This window comes from Pristis pectinata, chromosome 6, assembly GCF_009764475.1.
Source record: "Pristis pectinata isolate sPriPec2 chromosome 6, sPriPec2.1.pri, whole genome shotgun sequence".
Taxonomy (NCBI): domain Eukaryota; kingdom Metazoa; phylum Chordata; class Chondrichthyes; order Rhinopristiformes; family Pristidae; genus Pristis; species Pristis pectinata.
The window spans coordinates 107,623,990-107,644,289 of NC_067410.1; the positions used below are offsets into that span (position 1 = coordinate 107,623,990).

Genomic DNA, 20,300 nt, shown 5'->3' on the forward strand with positions numbered 1-20,300 from the left:
CACCCGGGACATTGTCTCTTCTCTCCTCTTCCATTGGGTAGGAGATACAGGAGCCTGAGGGCATGTACCACCAGACTTAAGGACAGCTTCTACCCCACTATGATAAGACTATTGAATGGTTCCCTTATACTATGAGATGGACTATGACCTCACGATCTACCTTGTTGTGACCTTGCACCTTATTGCACTGCACTTTCTCTGTGGCTGTGATACTTTGTACTGTTATTGTTTTTACCTGCACTACCTCAATGCACTCTGTACTAACTCAATGCAACTGCACTGTGTAATGAATTGAACCATACGATCGGTTTGTAAGACAAGTTTTTCACTGTACCTCAGTACAAGTGACAATAATAAACCAATACTTGTGCCCTCTAGTCCAAGATTCCAGCGTACTCTATCCAATCTATGCCCCTTATAATCTTATAAACGTCTAAAAAGTCACCCCTCAGCCTTCTACATTCCAGTGAGAACAAACCCAGCCTGTCCAATCTCTCCTTGTGGCTACAGCACCTCCATTCCAGGCAACATCCTGGTGACTCTCTTCCGCGCTCTATTGCCAAGTCCAGTTTATTCTCAGATGCACAAGTCCACGTGCAATGAAAAACTTACAGCAGTATCACAGGCACACAGCATCATATCAGCAGCAAAATATAATGCGAAAAGATGTCACCACATGGTGCGGTGATGCAGAACATGTGTCAGACTAGTAAGGATGGCCAATTTCCTTCCCTGAAGGACATTACAACCATATTTGAAAACGGTGTCACTTTTGGAAGGAGGGAAGTGGCAGCCAATTTGTGTACATAGCATTGGGATAAGCAGATTTTTAGTTGTTCATTGAGTAATTGTTGGGAGGAATCACTGCTTCTACTCCTGAGAGGGCTTCTACATCCCCTTGAGCGCCCAGAAGGAACCTTGCTTTAAGAACATGTCTGAAAGACGGTGTCTCTGACTGGACAACACCACCTTCATCATACCCAGACCCACAACCTTCAGACTCAGAGGCAAATTTGCCACCAGATGGATCAACACTGTCACTCTGATTAAATAATGATGAGTAAAATATCAACAATTCAACTGTGGCAGAGCGTTGAAAATTTTACCAACATCCAAAAACACTAGCATTTCTGTCACTGCATGTCCACATTCGAAGAAACTGCATGTTTTAAATCAACATATTCTTTCAAATTAATGATTTATTGATAGTTACTTACCAAATCCAAATTAGTTTCCATCATTTCCCATTTGAGGATCTATTCTTGTTAACAAGGTGTGTTTATGTTACCCGTTCCTCCATGGGTGTTGACTTTGGTTGGGTTTCTGGTTTCACACCCTTGTCCAAATGGTTACTCTTCACATACGAGGCAGGAGATGCCGGACTCATTCCCCTTCGTAGTAGAAATGATTGAAAGTAGATGTTGGAGAGCTGTCCAAAATTAGGATGGGTTGAGATGGGCTCAGTACAGCAAGGAGAAACTGTTTGCATTCTTTCAACATCCACGCCAATAGCGGTTAGCGTAATGCTATTACAGCGCCCGTGACCCGGGTTCAATTCTGGCAGCTGTAAGGAGTTTGTACGTTCTCCCGTGTCTGCGTGGGTTTCCTCCGGGTGCTCCGGTTTCCTCCCACATTCCAAAGACGTACAGGTTAGGAAGTTGTGGGCACGCTATGTTGGCGCCGTAAGTGTGGCGACACTTGCGGGCTTCCCCCAGAACACTACGCAAAAGATGCATTTCACTGTGTTTCAATGTACATGTGACTAATAAAGATATCTTATCTTATTAATCTTACCTTTGGTGTTCTACACTACTGTTTACCACAGCCAATACCCAATGAATGGGAGTGTGCTATCAAATTCTTTGGTCACTGTCTACGTTGGTCACAGAAGGACATTATCTAGCCCTTGATCCCCACCAAGGAGGACATCTACAAGAGGTAATGTCTCAGGAAGGCGACATCCATCATCAGGGACCCCCACCATCCGGGCCACACCCTCTTCTCAATGCTGCCATCAGGCAGGAGGTACAGGAGCCTGAAGACCCACACCTCAAGGTTCAACAACAGCTTCTTCCCCACTGCCATCAGGTTCTTGACTGACCCGAAAAACCCTTATTCTATCTCGGACTCAATTTCCCTCCACCTGCTGTTATGTTTTTTCTGTATATTGTGTCGTGTAAGTTGTGTATAATTCATGTGAATTTAAGTTTATGTTAACTTAAGTTTGTAATGTCCTGTGCTGTTGCAAAAAACTAATTGTCATGGCATTTACACCCTGGGTATGTATGCCCATGACAATAAACCTGAACTTGACTACTCTCTCTAAACCTGGCTCATTTCTTTTATGATAAGAGTGGGTTTTCTAATCCACATGCCACACTTCCTGATTGCAGAGGGGCTCTAGAAGATTGTAATCAATTGCAATTCCTTTATAAATGTTTTTAAAAACCCTGGGGTAGAAACCATGTTCTGGAGGAGATTGAGGGGTGACCTGATGGAGGTATATAAGATCATGAAGGGCATAGACAGGGTGAAAGCACATATTTCGAGGGAGGGGGTGCTAAAAACAAGAGGGCACAGGTGTAAGATCAGAAGCTGAAATTTAAAAGGGACATCAGCGGCTCTTACAAATTTCTATAGCTGTACAGTGAAGAGCATTCTGACTGGTTGCATCACAGCCTGGTATGGAGGCTCCAATGCACAGGATCGCAAGAGGCTGCAGAGGGTTGTAGACTCAGCCAGCTCCATCACAGACACAGCTCTCCCCACCATTGAGGGCATCTTCAAGAGGCGGTGCCTCAAGGCGGCGGCATCCATCACTAAGGACCCTCACCATCCAGGACACACCCTCTTCTTGTCACTACCATCGGGGAGGAGGTACAGGAGCCTGAAGACCCACACTCAGCGATTTAGGAACAGCTTCTTCCCCTCCGCCATCAGATTTCTGAAAGATCCATGAACGCTACCTCGTTTTTCCTTTTTTTAGCACTATTTAATTTTGTAATTTATAAATTTTTGTGTCTTTGCACTGTACTGCTGCCGCAAAATAACAAATTTCACGTCATACATCTGTGATAATAAATCTGATTCTGAGCAGTACAGTGCAAAGACAAAATTACTATAAGTTACAAAAAAATAAATATTGCAAAAAGGAGGAATAATGAGGTAGAAATTTGATGGTGGAGGGAAAGAAGCTGTATCTATCCGATCTATCTTGCCTGCATCTATGCGATAGTCATTGTTAGGTATGTTGCGTTGTTACGTTTTGACCAGGTTGTCATCTTTGGGTCACACAGTGCTTTACCATCATGTTTGTTTTTGGAGGAATATTCTGATCCGTAATAAAATTGGCCACTTGTGTGAACTGGGAAAATGTCTTCATAGATGTAGTGCTCCTGCCACCTAGTGGCCGGTTTTATGTTATCAAGGAATTGGAATTGGTTTATTATTGTCACTTGTACCGAGGTACAGTGAAAAATTTGCCTTGCATATCATTCGTACAGATCAATTCATTACACAGCCCATTGAGGTAGTACAAGGTAAAATAACAGAATGCAGAATCAAGTGTTATAGCTACAGAGAAAGTGCAGTGCAGGCAGACAATAAGGTGCGAGGTCATAATGAAGAAGATTGTGAGGTCAAGAGTCCATCTCATCGTACTAGGGAACCATTCAATAGTCTTATAACAGCGGGATAGAAGCTGCCCTTGAGACTAGTGGTAGCTACTTTCAGGTTTTTGTATCTTCTGCCCAATGGGAGGGGGGAGAAGAATGTCCGGGGGGGGGGGGTGGGAGGAATTTTAAAGCAGTGGGGTGCCGGGTAATCGGAGGCTGTCAAAATGGTGGAGAGCATGTGAGGTGTCCCAGATGTAGGAGGGAAGGGACTGGGCAAGGCGAGACGGGATACAGTCAAGGTATAAGGAGATAAGTTCAGTGGGGCAGGAGCAGGCAGAAACAATGGGTTTATGAGGACAGTTCTGTTTGTGGATCTTGGGTAAGGGATGGGTTGCAGTCTTTGATTATGCTGGCTGCTTTACCGAGGCAGCGAGAAGTATACACAAGAGTCCACGGAGGGGAGGCTGGTTTCCATGATGTGCTGAGCTGTGTCCACAACTCTCCGCAGTTTCTTGCAGTTCCGGGCACAGCAGTCGCCATACCAAGCCGTGATATATCCAGATAGGATGCTTTCTCTGGTGCACAGCTGTGGGACCACAGGTCTCCAACCTGATGGTGCCCCAACCCATCTCTTACCCAAGATCCACAAACAGAACTGTCCTCATAAACCCATTGTTTCTGCCTGCTCCTGCCCCACTGAACTTATCTCCTTATACCTTGACTGTATCCCGTCTCCCCTTGCCCAGTCCCTTCCCTCCTACATCTAGGACACCTCACATGCCCTCCACCATTTTGACAGCTTCCGATTACCCGGCACCCCGCTAAGTTCCTCCAGCAGATTGCGCGTTGCTCCAGATTCCAGCATCTGCAGTCTCCTGTGTCATCACAGGTCTGTCCTGCTTGAACCAGCTTTGAAAGGGGTTGTCCCAATGGAGAACATTTGAACAAGGGTTAACCTTTCAATCTGTGGATAGGTATTAGTGGACAATCTAAAAACCAACTACTTGCTGATTTCAAGAGGGCTGGAATAGAAACTAAATGCTCCTGATCTGTTCCATTTTATTCTCTGATATTAAGACAGAGTATGGATTTAAGATACAGGTTACCTGTGATCTAATTGAACGATTAAGCAATTTTGAAAGGTTTATGACCTCCTCCTGTTCCTGCATCCCTTAAGAATTACTCCACAGGTCATTCAGATCATGGCTGGCAAATATCTCAACTCCACTATTGTGCCAACTTCATAACTCTCAGTAAGTTTAGCCATAAAAAAGTTATCTCAGTGATTGTAGCACTATCCACCTCTATGTTTTAGAACATAGAACAGTACATCACAGGAACAGGCCCTTTGGTGCCCAAGTCTCCACTGAACATGATGCCAAATTAAACTAATCCCGTCTGTCTGCACATGATCCATATCCCTCCAATTCCCTGCATATTCATGTGTCTAAGTGCCTTTTAAACATCACTATCGCATCTGCTTCCACCACTTCCCCTCACATGACATTCCAGGCACCCATCACTCTGTAAAAACTTGCCACCGAAATCTCCTTGAACCTTTCCCCCTCTCACCTTAAAGCTTTACCCTCTGGTATTTGACATTTCCAACCTGGGAAAAATATTCTGACTACCCTATCTGTGCCTCTCATAATCTTATATATCTCAATCAGGTCTCCCCTCAGCCTCCAGTGCTCCAGGGAAAACAACCCAAGTGTGTCCAACCTCTCCTTATAGCACATGCCTTCTGATCCAGGCAGCATCCTGGTGAACCTCTTCTGCGCCCTCTCCAAAGCCTCCACATCCTTCCTGTAATGGGGCAACCAGAACTGCACACAATACCCCAAGTGTAATATAGCTGGAACATGACTTTCCGACTTTTATACTCAATGCCCGGGGCATAGTTTTGAGCAAGGTGGTCCCGGTGTCCAGTAAACTATGAATGAGAAAGTGAAAGAATCCAAAAATGTGGGGCTAAGAACTTTAATAAATTTAATGCAAGTGACACATTTCAAGATTTCTTGAACACCTTTCCACAGAAAAGATGTACAATTGGCTCACATTAAAGTGATGAACTATGAATCAACAGAGGTCCATTTCTTTGTTTGATCGGCCTATTCTGGGAAGCAGTAAAATGCATTCCTTTAATACTATTCACAACCTCAAGCTGTCCCGATGTGATTTGCACTCACTGAGGTACTATAGAAGTGTAGCCACTGCTATAATGTTGAAAACATGACAACCAATTGACAGAGAGCAAGCACCCACAAACGCCAAACGCCTGGTTGTGGCCTTAGCTGAGGGATGAATACACACTAAAGCACTAAAACTCCTCTGCTCTTTTTCAAAACAGTAACTTAGGGTTCAATACTTCAGAAAAGGAGACCAAATTCCACCTCAAAGAGTTTGAGAATTCAAGCTCTGTTCGGAAAACTTAGAAATGGCATCGAAAATGTTGGTATGTTGGATTGTGGTTAAAATGCAACGATTCAGCAATGTCCAATTCCTTCACACTGGTGAAAACACCAAATGGTTGGCTCTTAATTTCTGCCTGAAGTCACTTCAGTGCAGTTTCTATTCAAAAAAAGGTGGGCTATTGTCAACCAGGGATGGCAAATAAATGCTGGCCTTCCCAGTTATGCACTATCCAAAGAATGAGCAGCAGATCAGGCAGCATCTGCAGGGAAACAGATCTTGTCTCTGGCTTCTGACTAAGGTTCCAGAGTATGACATACGACTTGATTTACTGTTCCATAGATGCAGCCTGAAAGATACTGTACCACAGTGGGTGCAGCTGGTAAACACATTGCTCCACAGCACTGGAGACCTGGGTTTAATCCTGACCTCCAGTGCTGTCTGTGTGGGGTTTTCACGTTCCCCCGATGAACCCATGGGTCTCCTCCCACATCCCAAAGACGTGTGGCTTGGTAGGTTAACTGGGTGCTGTAAATTGCCCCTAGGGTGTAGATGAGTGGTAGAATTGTGGGTTGATGAGAATGTGAGAATAAAAAAATGGGATTAGTGTAAATGGGTCACACAGTGCTGAATCAATGGCTGAAGGGCCTGTCTCCACCTTGTGTCTCTCCATGACTGACCTGTTGTACATTTACAGCTTGCTCTCTTTTTGGACTGGCGGTGTTTTGCTTCCTAACATCACGCTATGGCTCCACAACCACAATCCAGCAACAAAACGCTTGCCTCATGCAGGGGTTCATATTTAGCAATTAAGTTGGGGGGGGGGGGATGCAATTTAAATAAAACACTTTGTGCTTCTTGTTTATAAGAACGCAAGGACACAAAGTCGGAACTGTCACTCTACTCCTCAAGACGTCCACCAATTCCTACAAGCCTAATTATTTAAGACACAATCACAAACTATTGGTAGGCAAAAGACAAAGAAATTTGGGTACAGCAAGGAGTTTAATGGGAGAAAATACATATGCTTGCATTACGTTAAAAAAAAACAGCCCTTGCATCTTATAAATGGTCACAGAAATAAATACTACTTGGAAAACAGAGGAACATTCAAGCCAGAACATCTACAAAACTACAAAAAAAAACATTTATCCACTTACCAGGAATGATAATAGCAACCGTATGGCAGAAGGCATTGGACACTTTGACAGCACCAAACATCACAGCAGTTGTATGCATTTCATTGGCCTCAACAGCTCATGAGTGCAGGTAAACAAACCGATGTGCCATTGCAAGCAGTAACCCTCAGTTTCCTACTTAAAAGTCACTCTGGACATTACTAAAGTTGCTTCCTTTCCTTGCCTGGCCTCGAGTACAAGGTAACAAGGGTGCTCCTGCACACTATCTCTGCAAATGGCTTCCTGGCAGTTCAATTACTTTGCTGCCAGCCATCGATGGGCCACAGGCAGCTGGTAGACGAGGTTTTCCAGACGTCCAGACAACAAACATAATGGGCAATTTTTGGCTACCAGTCTAAATCTCGCTCTTTTTGAAAGACGAGCTTCCTGTGTCACCAAATGATTGAGACAAGGGGGAGGGTCCGAAGCTTGGAATATCTACCCTAGTCCTTCTTTGAAGCAGATAGTTAACTGACATTACGTATACTTGGCTAACCGTAGCAGGCATTTGCTAGGGGGTTGATACTGTGGTTAGTTTCTGTTTACAATGGCTGTCTACCGAGCCAAATATCACTTTTACATCAACACCTACTACTTCTCTGACTGCCTACGTGGCCTGTCGTGATGCTGGGGTGAAGCAGAACTACATCGAGATGTTTAACGTGATTGCATAGGGAATGGGATCCTAATCAGCCCTCAATCAGAAGGCTTGAAAACCACCCCATCAAGCTCAACATATTCACTGAGAGGTGGTCCATAAATGTCAGCTCGTTTACAAGAAACGCCCTTCGTTTCTTAGAAACAATCCTAAATACTTGAATCATTAAACGTTTTAAAAGTTACCGGTATGTGGATTGATTCAGCAGCTATTTTGCACAATGAGATCCCACAAATGGTATTGAGACAACCAGCAAATTAAACCTTGCTTTGGTGTCACTGCTATGTTGACCAGAGCGTCAGAACTCTGCTTTCCTTTTGGTATCTAAAAGAACCACAAGCAAGTGAATGCATCTTCTACAATACATCCCCTGGTATTTCCCCCCACCCCCCCCCCCCCACCCCCCCCCCACCCCCCCACCCCCCCCCCCCCCACCCAATAGTCAAACTACACAAACGAACAAGATTGCAAGCTTCAGTACTGTGACGATATATGTGCACTGGCCTCCAATGGCGTTGACCCCATGCTCAGGATATGTTGTGGCCAAACTCCACAAGACACACTCTTGCAATATTGGCCCACTGAAACACCAGGTGGAACCACGATGATCTAGACTAGACAGAGTGTCTGCAGCCAATGGCAAGCCAAGTCCTGTTGTAGCAAGGCAACTTAAAAGACAACAATATAACTTTTACACATCCCAATCTAAGTGAAAAGTAATTAACTTTTTATAGTACTCAAGAGTTTAACTGCATTGCAAAATTATACAAAACCATCCTATCCACTACAATTTAATCATACTTTATGATATTAAGGGAAACTGACTGGGTGAAGAGATGTAAACTATCATACAGAGGATGTAAGGCAAGGCCAGTCGCAGAATCAGAGCTAGGTCTTACAAGAGTGAAGCATGGAGCAAGTCTGGAACCCTTTTCTGCGAATTTACAATTGATACAAAAATTGGTATTGAGTGGATTCCCAGAGAACAAGGGCTATGGGATAAAGGTGGGCACATGTTGGGTCACTGATTGACTGTCACTACGTTGAATGGTAAAACAGGTTTGAGGGGTTAAGCTTCTAATTGGTATTGGTATATTATTCTTCCCTTTAGGGTCACAGACCAAAAAGGAGCCACTTATATCAGGCAAGTCAGCATCATATAACACTGAGAAAGGTCTTCTGTGTCTCTGAGTCTGCATTGACTATCAAGCACCCACTTATAGTTATCCTACATTGAACCCATTTTGTTATATGACCCACATTCTCAACAGTTCCCCCCAGAAAGAACCTTGTCCATCAGAAAACTGACCAGATTGAATAAAATGCTGCTTAACCTCCCCTTAGCACACACTGATTTCCCCCTCAAGTCAGGGTGCAAAACCACCTATCCATTCCCTACAGTTTAACCAGCAAATTAGGTTAAAATGATTCCCCCCATGGTTTCTGCTGATGACACAAAATGGAGATCAAAGAGGGGCCCCACAGTGGACATTTCTCTACAGTACAGGAGGGTCCAGCAGTCCTTCAAGATAGTTGCACACAAGGTGTTGCACTGGGATTATAGGTCCAATGGATGTCTATTAGCAGTGGGGGAAAAAAGCTGAGCCTCTGCACTTTTGTTTCCAAAGAAGGTAAGCAATGTAGAACTTGCTCTGAGATAAATCAACAATAAAGTCTGCTGAACCATTTCTGAATGATCTAAAATCAAAAAGACAAAAATATGTAAATGGCAAAGAAACAACAATGAAAGTACAGATGGAATAAACTCAACAAGTCTGCCCACATCTGTACAAATGCGTTGACGTTCTGGATTATGATTTTTGGTCAGGTTCTGTAAATGCCTACACAGTACTATGCCTTGCCTTGGTTCTGATGCTGTTATATCCACTGGCTCTATTCTGAAAGTGAAGACCAACCTCAGCTTTGCTTTGAAGGGGTGGCAACGCTTTCAGATTCTCCTTCGAATGGGAAAGCACAGCATCTTGTGTCTGCATTCCAGTGATGATGCAGTGAAATCACCTGCCACTGCACTCTTCTCAATCAAAACCTCCCCCACCTTAATGTCCCCTATACTACACTAGAATGTAATTAGACTTCTTAACATGCCAGGTATTTTATTCTATGGTTACAGGCCATCGTAGTCTTACCAATGAGACCTCCGGGCATATTTTCCAAACATCTATTCAAGATAGCCAAAAAGGGGTTAATGACACAAAACAACTCAGCACTTGTGAGCTATGAAATGCTTTTTCAGGCTCAACCTCTCGACCTGCCGAGGATCCATACACAGGGATCACAGCTTCAGTAGCTCTGGAATCGAGGCGTGTAGTTCTTTGCGCTTGTGTTATCTTGTGTGGTTATCAAGTCTATGATCGCTGACAAGACAGCGCAGTCTTTCGAGCGATTATTCCAATCCACCGGCCGGGGCTTCTTAATCTTCTCTTGCAGGAGGGCATCCAGTTCCTTCTTCAGGTCCTGCGATGAGAGACAGACTTCAGCATGAATACAGAGTGCATGTTAAACAATCCAAGCTACAACATGTGCCATAACTTTACCTGGAGATCTTTGGATAATCCTACAATTACATTTCAGGAACAAAGTGCCAGAAGGCAGCTTTTAGTCTTTACATCAATAAAATGCAACTCAATACCTCAAAGCACTGGAAAACCCCCCCACTCCAATGGCACCAACTTTGAACTCTGCTCCATTCTCAATTCATTAGCAATCCAATCACATAAAAAATATGCAATTCAATTCCTCAAAGCACTGGCAAAACTAGCACTATCCCATACAAATAACAACAGAATCTGGCTAGTTCAGTCACTGCAATTCCAGCCACCAACTGTAAACTTTACCAGAAATACAAAGTGCAAAGTAACACAGCAAAGGTTCTATGTGAGTCAGTGACTGGCTGAAACATTCATTCAGAGGGCTGACAGCCCACAGATTGTAATCAATTTGGAAAGCTATAGTTGTGACAAGCACAAGTTAGCCCACCTGATACTCTGCTGTCAAATGAAGGACATTACTGCTCATTTGTACAGTGTGTTTTTGTTTCTCATTGTTTCACCTGCTTCAGGGATAAATCTTGCGCCTTGTCTACCAAGCAACCTCACTGCAGCCCATCTATAAATCTTTAGCCCATATCCCTTAATAGCCTTGATCCCCAAAAGGTAATCTACAGATACTGGAATTGATCTGGTATTACTATTTGAGGTCTAATTTTTTTTTACTGACCACCCTATTGTTGGAAGTTTTTGTTTTATTTGTTTAAGGTGTCAACATTATTTGCAATGCTACCATTTGCTGTCCAACGCTAATTAAATTGGCAAATTGGTTTATTATTGTCATATAGATTGAGGTACAGTGAAAAACGTTGTTTTGCATGCCATCCATACAGATTATTTTGTTGCAGCAGTGCATTGAGGTCGTACAAGGGAAAACTAATATAATGCAGAATAAAGTGTTACAGTTACAGAGACAATAAGGTGCAAGGCCATAATGAGGTAGATTGTGAGGTCGAGAGTCCATCTTATTGTACTAGGGGACTGTTCAATAGTCTTATAACAGCGGGGTAAGAAGCTGTCCTTAAGCCTGGTGGTACGTGCTTTCAGGCTTTTGATTCTTCTGCCCGATGGGAGAGGGGAGAAGAGAGAATGTCCGGGGTGGGTGGGGTCTTTGATTATGTTAGCAGCGAGAAGAGTAGACAGAGTCCACGGAGGGGAGACTGGTTTCCAAGATGTGCTGAGCTGTGTCCACAACTATCTGCAGTTTCTTGCAACCACATTCAAATATGGGTTAGACTGGGTAAGAAAAGCAGATTTCCTTCCAAGGGACACAGTGAAGCAGATGGGTATCTACAACAGTCCAAGATCTTCAGAGTGTTGCTGACCAGCAAGCTCCCAGTTGCATTCATCCTTCACCAATCCCATCATATTCTCCTCAAATTCCCATTAACTCCCCGGCCTCTACCAGTCACCTGCAACAAACAAAATGCTGGAGGAACTCAGCGGGTCAGGCAGCATTTGCTGAGGGAAACGGACAGTCAACATTTCGTGTTGAGAGCCTTCATCTGGACTCAACCCCTCCACAGATGCTGCCTGACCCGCCGAGTTCCTCCAGCACTTTGTTTGATGTTCCAGATTCCAGGATCTGCAGTCTCTTGTGCCACCTGTGTCTACCACTCACCTACACAACTAGGGGCAACTTACAGTGGCCAATTAACCCACCAATTCACTCAACAGCTGCTTTATTTGATATTTATTTATTAGTCACATGTACATCAAAACACACAGCGAAATGCATCTTTTTGTGTTACTGAGAACGTGCTGGGGGCAGCCCGCACGTGTCGCCACTTTTCCAGTGCCAACATAGCATGCCCACAACTTCCTAACCTGTACGTCTTTGGAATGTGGGAGGAAACCGGAGCACCCGGAAGAAACCCATGCAGACACGGGGAGAACGTACAGAATCCTTACAGACAGCAGCGGGAATTGAACCCAGGTCGCTGGCACTGTAATAGCGTTACGCTAACCACTACACTACCATGCTGGAACATAACATACCTGTTCATTCTGAGTGCAGCATGTGGTCTGTGCAGTTTTCATTCAGAGGATTCTTCCCCCGTTCTTCTTTGCCTCCTCCCCTCTGAGCTTCGACTTCCCAGGCACCAGTTACCCACCAAGTGCTGTGCTCAAGTTACCAACCCTTGATTAATAACTGTTTAACTGAGGGATTTGAAGCCATATTCAATTCTCACACTATGCCCAGAACACAAGCACTTCCCAGCAGTAACCACAGCCTATAAATAGGAGGCAGAAACCTGATGGATCTTCCATCTTCCAAGCCCAACCTGCTTGTAACTTACAGCAGAGGTCACTCAGCCACACACCACCTTCCAGTCTTCAGCCCAACCTAACTGCATAATCATCTATTCCTTTCCCCATCAGATATTTATCCCTTATGTGCATCTTCTGATATTCACCCTGTGGTAGTGGGTTCCACATTCCAACCATTCTCTGGAGTGAATTGGGACCCAAATTCCCTGCCAAATTTATTAATGACCACCTTCTTTTTATTGTGGTCTTAAATCTGTGTACTTTTTACTGGTTCCCTTGAACTTGGAAACTCTTTTATGGTATTTATGTGAAAACTTCCCAAATTTCACTGAAGAGGGACTCTTTTTGAAACAAATTAGAGCTCTAGAACTCTAACAGTAGATTATAATGTTCATTTGCACAACTAATGGAATATATACTGTGCACAGTCATTAATGAACACCATAAAATACTTTATTACTATCTTGAAAAATTCAAGGGAGAATTTGCGTAGAGTCAGATCGTTGTAAGTCAGGATCCGTATCCCAGGGAACCCCTGTATATTCAAATTAAGAATGTTGTAGGAAAGATGTTATTAAACAGTAGGGAGTGCAGAAAAGGATGTTGCCAGGACTCGAGGGACCGAGTTATAGGGAGAGTTTGGACAGGTCAGAACATTTTTCCTTGTTGCGTTGGAGAATGAGAGGTGATCTTATAGAGGTGTACAAAATCATGACGAGCATAGATAGGGTGAATGCACTCAGTCTTTTTCCCAGAGTTGAGGAATCGGCATAGGTTTAAGGTGAGAGGGGAAAGATTTAGTAGGAATTTGAGGGGCAACTTTTTTTTTTACATAAAGGGTGGTCCACATATGGAATGAGCTGCCAGAGGAAGTGGTTGAGGCAGGAACTTTTGAAAGACAGTCGGACAGGTACCTGGATAGGAAAAGTTTGGAGGGATATGAACCAAGCAGGGGTAAATGGGATTAGTTTGGACAGGCATGGACCAGTTGGGCTGAAGGGCCTGTTTCAGTGCTGTAACACTCTATAATACCTAGTCTTCCAGACATACAAATTAAATTAACTATCAACCTGGAAATAAAGAGCATATCAGTGAAGACAGTTTAGTTTGAACCTCAAACTATTGGCAACACAACACATTTTACCTTCACTAAATGAGCTATTCTGGATGGTGACTGGAATACAATCCATTCATCGACAGCAATGGTTTCTTGGTCCTGCTCCTTCTGTATTGAAATATCACCTCCAAAGAAAAGGAGGGAATAAGGGGACACCTCAGTGCAATCATATAGGTAGATCTGTAAAGCAATAAATTGGTATCGGTTTATTATTGTCACATGTACGGAGGAGATACAGTGGAAAACATTTGTTCTGCGTGCCATCCAGGCAGATCATGCCATACACAAGTACATCGAGGTAGTAAGAAGAAAACAGAATTCAGAATATAGTGTAGCGTTAGGGTTACAGAGAAAGTGCAGAGCAGGTAAACAAATGTTACCTGCAAAAGTGCAAGTAAGCAGCAAAAACAAATCAAGCAAGCAGTAAAGTGCAAGTAAATACAATAAAGAGGTTTAAGAGGCTCTTAGATGGGGACATGAATGTGCAGGAGGGATATGGACATTGTGTAGGCAGAAGGGATTAGTTTAGTTAGGAATTTCACTACTACTTTAATTAGTTCGGCACAACATTGTGGGCCGAAGGGCCTGTTCCTGTGCTGTACCAGTCCATGCAAACAATCAAAACACCAAGCATGTCAGCAATATTTTTACGGGAACTCCATCTATACTGCGTCATCAAATGTCAATATTCCAGAGGAGCTGAGATGGGGAGAAGGAAACATATTCTGGTCTTAAATATAACATTGTGACCTGGCAAGGACAGAGAAAAAATCCAGGAGAAATATGCCTGCTGGGTCCGAGGAAGTCAATGTTAACCAAAGTCAAACAAAGACCTCATTAGACCAGACCTTACAGTGCCACAAGGAAGAATATATTTAACTTGGATGCAGTGCGAAGTATTTATCAAAATGACACCAAGACTCTGATCAAATTCTAAAGAAAAATGACCATCTGGGGTTGCAGTGCTGCAGAAACTCTATCAATGTCCAATTGCTATGTAAATACTCAAGAGGTGCTGAGCTGGATAGAACAGAGTATACTCTGGTCATATGTAGCAGCGTTCTGGCGATAGGAGAAAATTTAGTGAAAATATGTCTGGGTCCCAGAAATCTGCATCATTCAATAATCAGCCCAGACCTGGAGTATAGCAAGGAAAGTCTTGGATGAGATGTAACCAGAATGATATGGGATTCCAAGGATTAAATTCCAAATGCAAATTACGTAAACTGTGGCTTCAGTCCTTAGAATTTATAAAGTTAAAGGGAGTTTGAATCAAAGATTTCCAGATTTTAAGGGGAAGTTAATGGGCAGAAAGAGGGAAACAACATCTGCTGGATGGAAGGCTGGGATGACAAAAATTTAAAGCCAGGCCTTTTCAAGGCTGAATTTGGGAAGCATCACTGATACATACGTAGCATGGTAGGAGCTTGGAACACGCTGCAAAGTAAGTTAACCTTAAACCAGAGACTGATCGTTATGGGAGACGGACAGTGCTTGGTCCAAAGTTAGTCATTATCCCTCTTTACAATATTTTTTATTAAATCCATGAAAAAAAAGAGTACATGCATCAAAAAAGAAAGTAAAAATACTACTGAATACATTGTAATAAGTCATACTTAGGATTACAATACTCTAAATCAATAATCACATATAGTAGTTAGTTAATAAGGAAAGAAAAAATTGAAATATTTTATTACAAAAAAAAATCTACCCCCACTACCAAAACCCGAAGCTGTTAGATAGAAGAAACAGCAAGGAAAAACCTTAAAAAACATAACAGCGTCAGCCAATATCTGCGCTTTAGGCCCCAAATCAGAGATTTTGAAAATAATTCAAAAAGGGTCCCCACAGGGTTTGAAAGTCTAGGTTAGATTCAAAAACTGAACAGCAAATCTTCTCTAGATTCAAGTATGACATAACATCCCATAACCATTGAACATGCGTAGGTGGAGTAGCTTCCTTCCATTTAAGCAACACAGCTCTCCTGGCTATAAGAGAAATAAAAGCCAGAATATGTAAATCAGAAGCCTTCAAAGTTATATCTTTTTCTCCAACAATCCCAAATAGTGCAGTCAAAGGATTAAGTTTAAAATGTACAGAAAAAGTATGAAAGCCCTCTGTCCAATATTTTTTAAGACTCTGACACGTCCAAAACATGTGAATTAAGGAAGCCACTCCGTTATTGCATTTATCACAATAAGGAGATATATCGGAATAAAACCGGGATAGTTTATCTTTAGAGAAGTGAGCTCTATGGACCACTTTAAATTGGAGGAGAGAGTGACGAGCACATAATGAGTCATTATCCCAATGAAAGAGTGAACAGACTCCTGGAACTAAGTGACCTAGTTCAGTTCCAATATTCCTAATAATTAGTAATAAAAATACAAGTGATCAGCCTTGCCCCACTCAAGACAGCACCATCAATTCTGAAATTCTGGCCCCAGTGGTTTACTTCAGCATTCTTTTCCAAATAATTGGATAAAATAAAATGGGAAAAGGGAGGGGAGGGGCAGGGTTGTAGTGCAAAACCCTCAGTGGGAAATAGCCTGTTTTACACATTGCCCTTTTTTAAAAAAATTCTGTGGACATCAAATAGAATCAGGCAGTTTGTCAACTTAATATTGGATGTTTTGACCGGTGGTCAAGACCAATATCAAACCCTTAAAATACTTCAATTTAACAATTGTTAAACCTCTACCATTCATCAGCTCAAGACCATCAAAGCAGCCAGGGGCTACTAGGAAGTGAATGGTATGTACGATCCATCAACCAACTCCCACAGGAGCTTGCTGCAGTGATGCTTCCCAAAGCAATCCTCCTGTCTACAATACGCCAGATGAATCCTATAAAACGTATCTTGGGACAGTGAATATTTCACAAAAACCATTTGAGGTAATTTTATAACACAGACCTTGCACGGGGCTACACAGTGATTGCACTGTAATTCTCTGTCAGTTAAAATAACATGGAAAAACCAGATGCTCAGAATCCAAAGTCCAGCTCCAAAATCGAGTGGACAGTCAGAGACTTTTTCCCAGTGCAACAATGGCTAACACGAGGGGCCATAATTTTAAGGTGATTGGAGGAAGGTATAAGGGGGATGTCAGGGGTAAGTTGTTTTATTTTTACACAGAGGGTGGTGGGTGCGTGGAACGCACTGCTGGCAGAGGTTGTGGGGGCAGATACATGAGGGACATTTAAGAGACTATTAGACAGACACATGAATGATAGAGAAATGGAGGGCTATGTGGGAGGGAAGGGTTAGATATATCTTAGAGCGGGATAAAATGTCGGTACAAAGGGCCTGTACTGTTCTGTAGTATTCTATGTTCTAAAATAAGCGTACTTGAGATTTCTGGTGTAACAAAAGGGGTGTAGAAGCACACCAAGGCTACAGGCAGCAAACAAACCAGACAGCCAATGACTCTCATATGAATACTCACACTGCTTGTACGCATCTTCAAGTGGTAGATCAGCCAGCTGTGCTGAAATTCCCCTTCCTCCGCATTCACTGATTTTGGGTGAATGTTGACTCGTCCGTCTGACTTGGTGAAGACTTTTACCCTGAAAGTGCACAACACAGGGCCATGAGGCTCCAGCCGTTGAGACAGCGAGTCCAGTTAGGGTCCCTAAAGAAGTAGGGGTGCGTGGACCTCCGCTAATGGGAAAATCTCCACTGATTTTCAGCAGAAGAATCATAAACCATGTTGTTCTCGTTGGTATTGGTATATTATTGTCACTTGTACCAGGGGACAGTGAAAAACTTGTCTTGCATACCGATCGTACAGATCAATTCATTACAGTGCAGATACATTCAGGTAGTACAGAGTAAAAACAATAACAGAATAAAGAGTAAAGTGTTACAGCTACAGAGGAAGTGCAGTGCAAGTAAACAATAAGGATAACAAGGGATTGTGAGGGTCAAGAATCAATCTCATCATACAAGGGAACCGTTCAATAGTCTTATCACAGTGGGATAGAAGCTGTCCTTGAACCTGGTGGTATGTGCCCTCAGGCTCCTGTATATTCTGCCTGATGGGAGAGAAGAGAGAATGACCCAGGTGGGTGGGGTCTTTCATTATGTTGGCTGCTTTACCGAGGCAGCGAGAAGTGTAGACAGAGTTGATGGAGGGGAGACTGGTTTCGTGATGTGCTGGGCTGTGTCCACAACTCTCTGCAGTTTTCTTTTGTGGTCCCGGGCAGAGCAGTTGCCGTACCAAGCCGTGATGCATCCAGATAGGATGCTTTCTATGATGCATCGATAAAAGTTGGTGAGTGTCAAAGGGAACATGCCAAATTTCTTTAGCCTCCTGAAGAAGTAGAGGCACTGGTGAGTTTTCTTGGCCGTGACATCTACGTGGTTGGACCAGGACAGGCTATTGGTGATGTTCACTCCCAGGAACTTGAAGGTCTCAACCCTCTCGACCTCAGCACCATTGATGTAGACAGGTGCATGTACACCGTCCCCTTTCCAGAAGTCGATTCCTCTCTTTAAACCCCAGTCCCAAGGTTATGGTGAGCACACAGGAGAAACCCCACTGAAAATTACCAAAGCTGTCTTAGGACTTTTTCCTCTTTTCCTACCCAAAGGTATCCGCTATCACCTTCAAAAAGAGGAGGAACTGGATCAAACATCCTACCCAGAATGAAACAAGCGAAGTAAATGGTATCATGGAAACACAAGAGACTGCAGATGCCAGGTTCTAGAGCTACCAACTGCTGGAAGAACTTAACACTACCTCGGACTATATTTTTCTTTCCTCTCTCTCAGTCTTGCGCAAGTGTTGTCATGTTTATTTTTGCACGTGAGAGTGTAATTTACATTAGTTATGTAACTTATTTTTGTCCTGATCTTGTAATGTATTCAGCTACTAGTGCTTATTTTCATGGATAATGCAATTGCAAGAGGAAGACAAGGTCAGAAATTTGATAGGATGATAATAAATCGATCACCGCACTGCTTTACTGACAGACATCTCACCCCTTACATGCCAGTACCACCAACAAGCACTGTCACCAATGGCATGTCCTGATCCAACCATGTAGATGACACAGCCAAGAAAGCTCACCAGCACCTCTACTTCCTCAGGAGGCTAAAGAAATCTGGCATGTCCCCTTCGATCCCCACCAATTTTTTATCAATGCAACATAGAAAGCATCCTCTCTGAATGCATCATGGCTTGGTATGGCAACTGCTCTGCCCGTGACCGCAAGAAACTACAGAGAGTTGTGGACACAGCCCAGCGCATCACGGAAACCAGCCTCACCTCCATGGACTCAGTCTATACTTCTCGCTGCCTCTGTAAAGCAGCCAACATAATCAAAGATTCCACCCACCCTGGACATTCTCTCTTCTCCCCCCTCTCATCAGGCAGAAGATACAAAAGCCTGAATGCATGTACCACCAAGCTCAAGGACAGCTTCTATCCCACTGTTATAAGACTATTGAACGTTTGTCGAGTATGATAAGATGGACTCTTGACCTCACAATCTACCACGTTATGACATTGCACCTTTATTGTCTGCCTGTACTGCACTTTATCTGAAGATGTGACACTTTATTCTGCATTCTGTTATTGTTTTACCTTGTACTACCTCAATGCACTATTGTAATGACATGATCTGTATGAATGGCATGCAAGACAAGTTTTTCACTGTACCTTGGTACACTTGACAATAATAAACCAATTTACCAACTTACACAACTGGCCATTCATTCAACAGGTCTAAGCATTCTATTTTTAGGTTCAGAGTCATACAACACAGAAATGGGTCCTTCAGCCAACCAGGCCCTGTCGTCCATTAGATACCCATCTACGGTACTTTAAACCTATTTATAGGAAGGATGTGGAAGCTTTAGAGAGGGTGCAGAGGAGATTTATCAGGATGCTGCCTGGATTAGACAACATGTTCTATGAGGAAAGGTTGAGTGAGCTAAGGGAAGCTTGGCTGTGTGGATTCAGAATTGGCTCACCCATAGAAGACAGAAGGTGGTGATAGATGGAGCATATTCTGCCTGGAGGTCAGTGACCAGTGATCGCGACCAGTGATGTTCCGCGGGGATCTGTTCTGGGACCCCTGCTCTTTGAGATTTTTATGACTTGGATGAGGATGTGAGAGAGTGGGTTAGTAAGTTTGTTGATGACACAAAGGTTGGTGGTGTTGTGGATAGTGTAGAAGGTTGCTGTAGGTTACAACAGGACATTGATAGGATGCAGAGCTGGGCTGAGAAGTGGCAGAAGGAGTTCAACACGGAAAAGTGTGAAATGATACACTTCGGAAGATTGAATTTGAAGGCAGAATATAAGGTTAATGGTAGGACTCTTAGCAGTGTGGAGGAACAGAGGGATCTTGGGGTCCACGTCCATAGATCCCTCAAGGTTTCCACGTAGGTCGATAGGGTTGTTAAGAAGGCGTATGGTGTGTTGGCCTTCATTAGTCGGGGTAGAGTTCAAGAGCGGCGAGGTAATATTGCAGCGC

At 43.3% G+C, this 20,300-nt stretch overlaps 1 protein-coding gene across 1 annotated transcript in view; it reads right to left on the reverse strand.

Annotated features, from left to right (window-relative positions):
• Positions 1-8,302: 8,302 nt before the first annotated feature.
• Positions 8,303-20,300, reverse strand: part of dhx36 (DEAH (Asp-Glu-Ala-His) box polypeptide 36) — a 95,922-nt gene continuing 83,924 nt past the window's right edge. The window contains exons 23-25 of the mRNA XM_052018192.1: positions 17,264-17,384; positions 13,845-13,997; positions 8,303-10,337 (exon numbers count right to left, since the gene is read on the reverse strand). Of these exons, the coding sequence (XP_051874152.1) occupies positions 10,164-10,337; positions 13,845-13,997; positions 17,264-17,384 (448 nt within the window). The 3' untranslated portion in view covers positions 8,303-10,163. The remainder of the gene's footprint in view (positions 10,338-13,844; positions 13,998-17,263; positions 17,385-20,300) is intronic.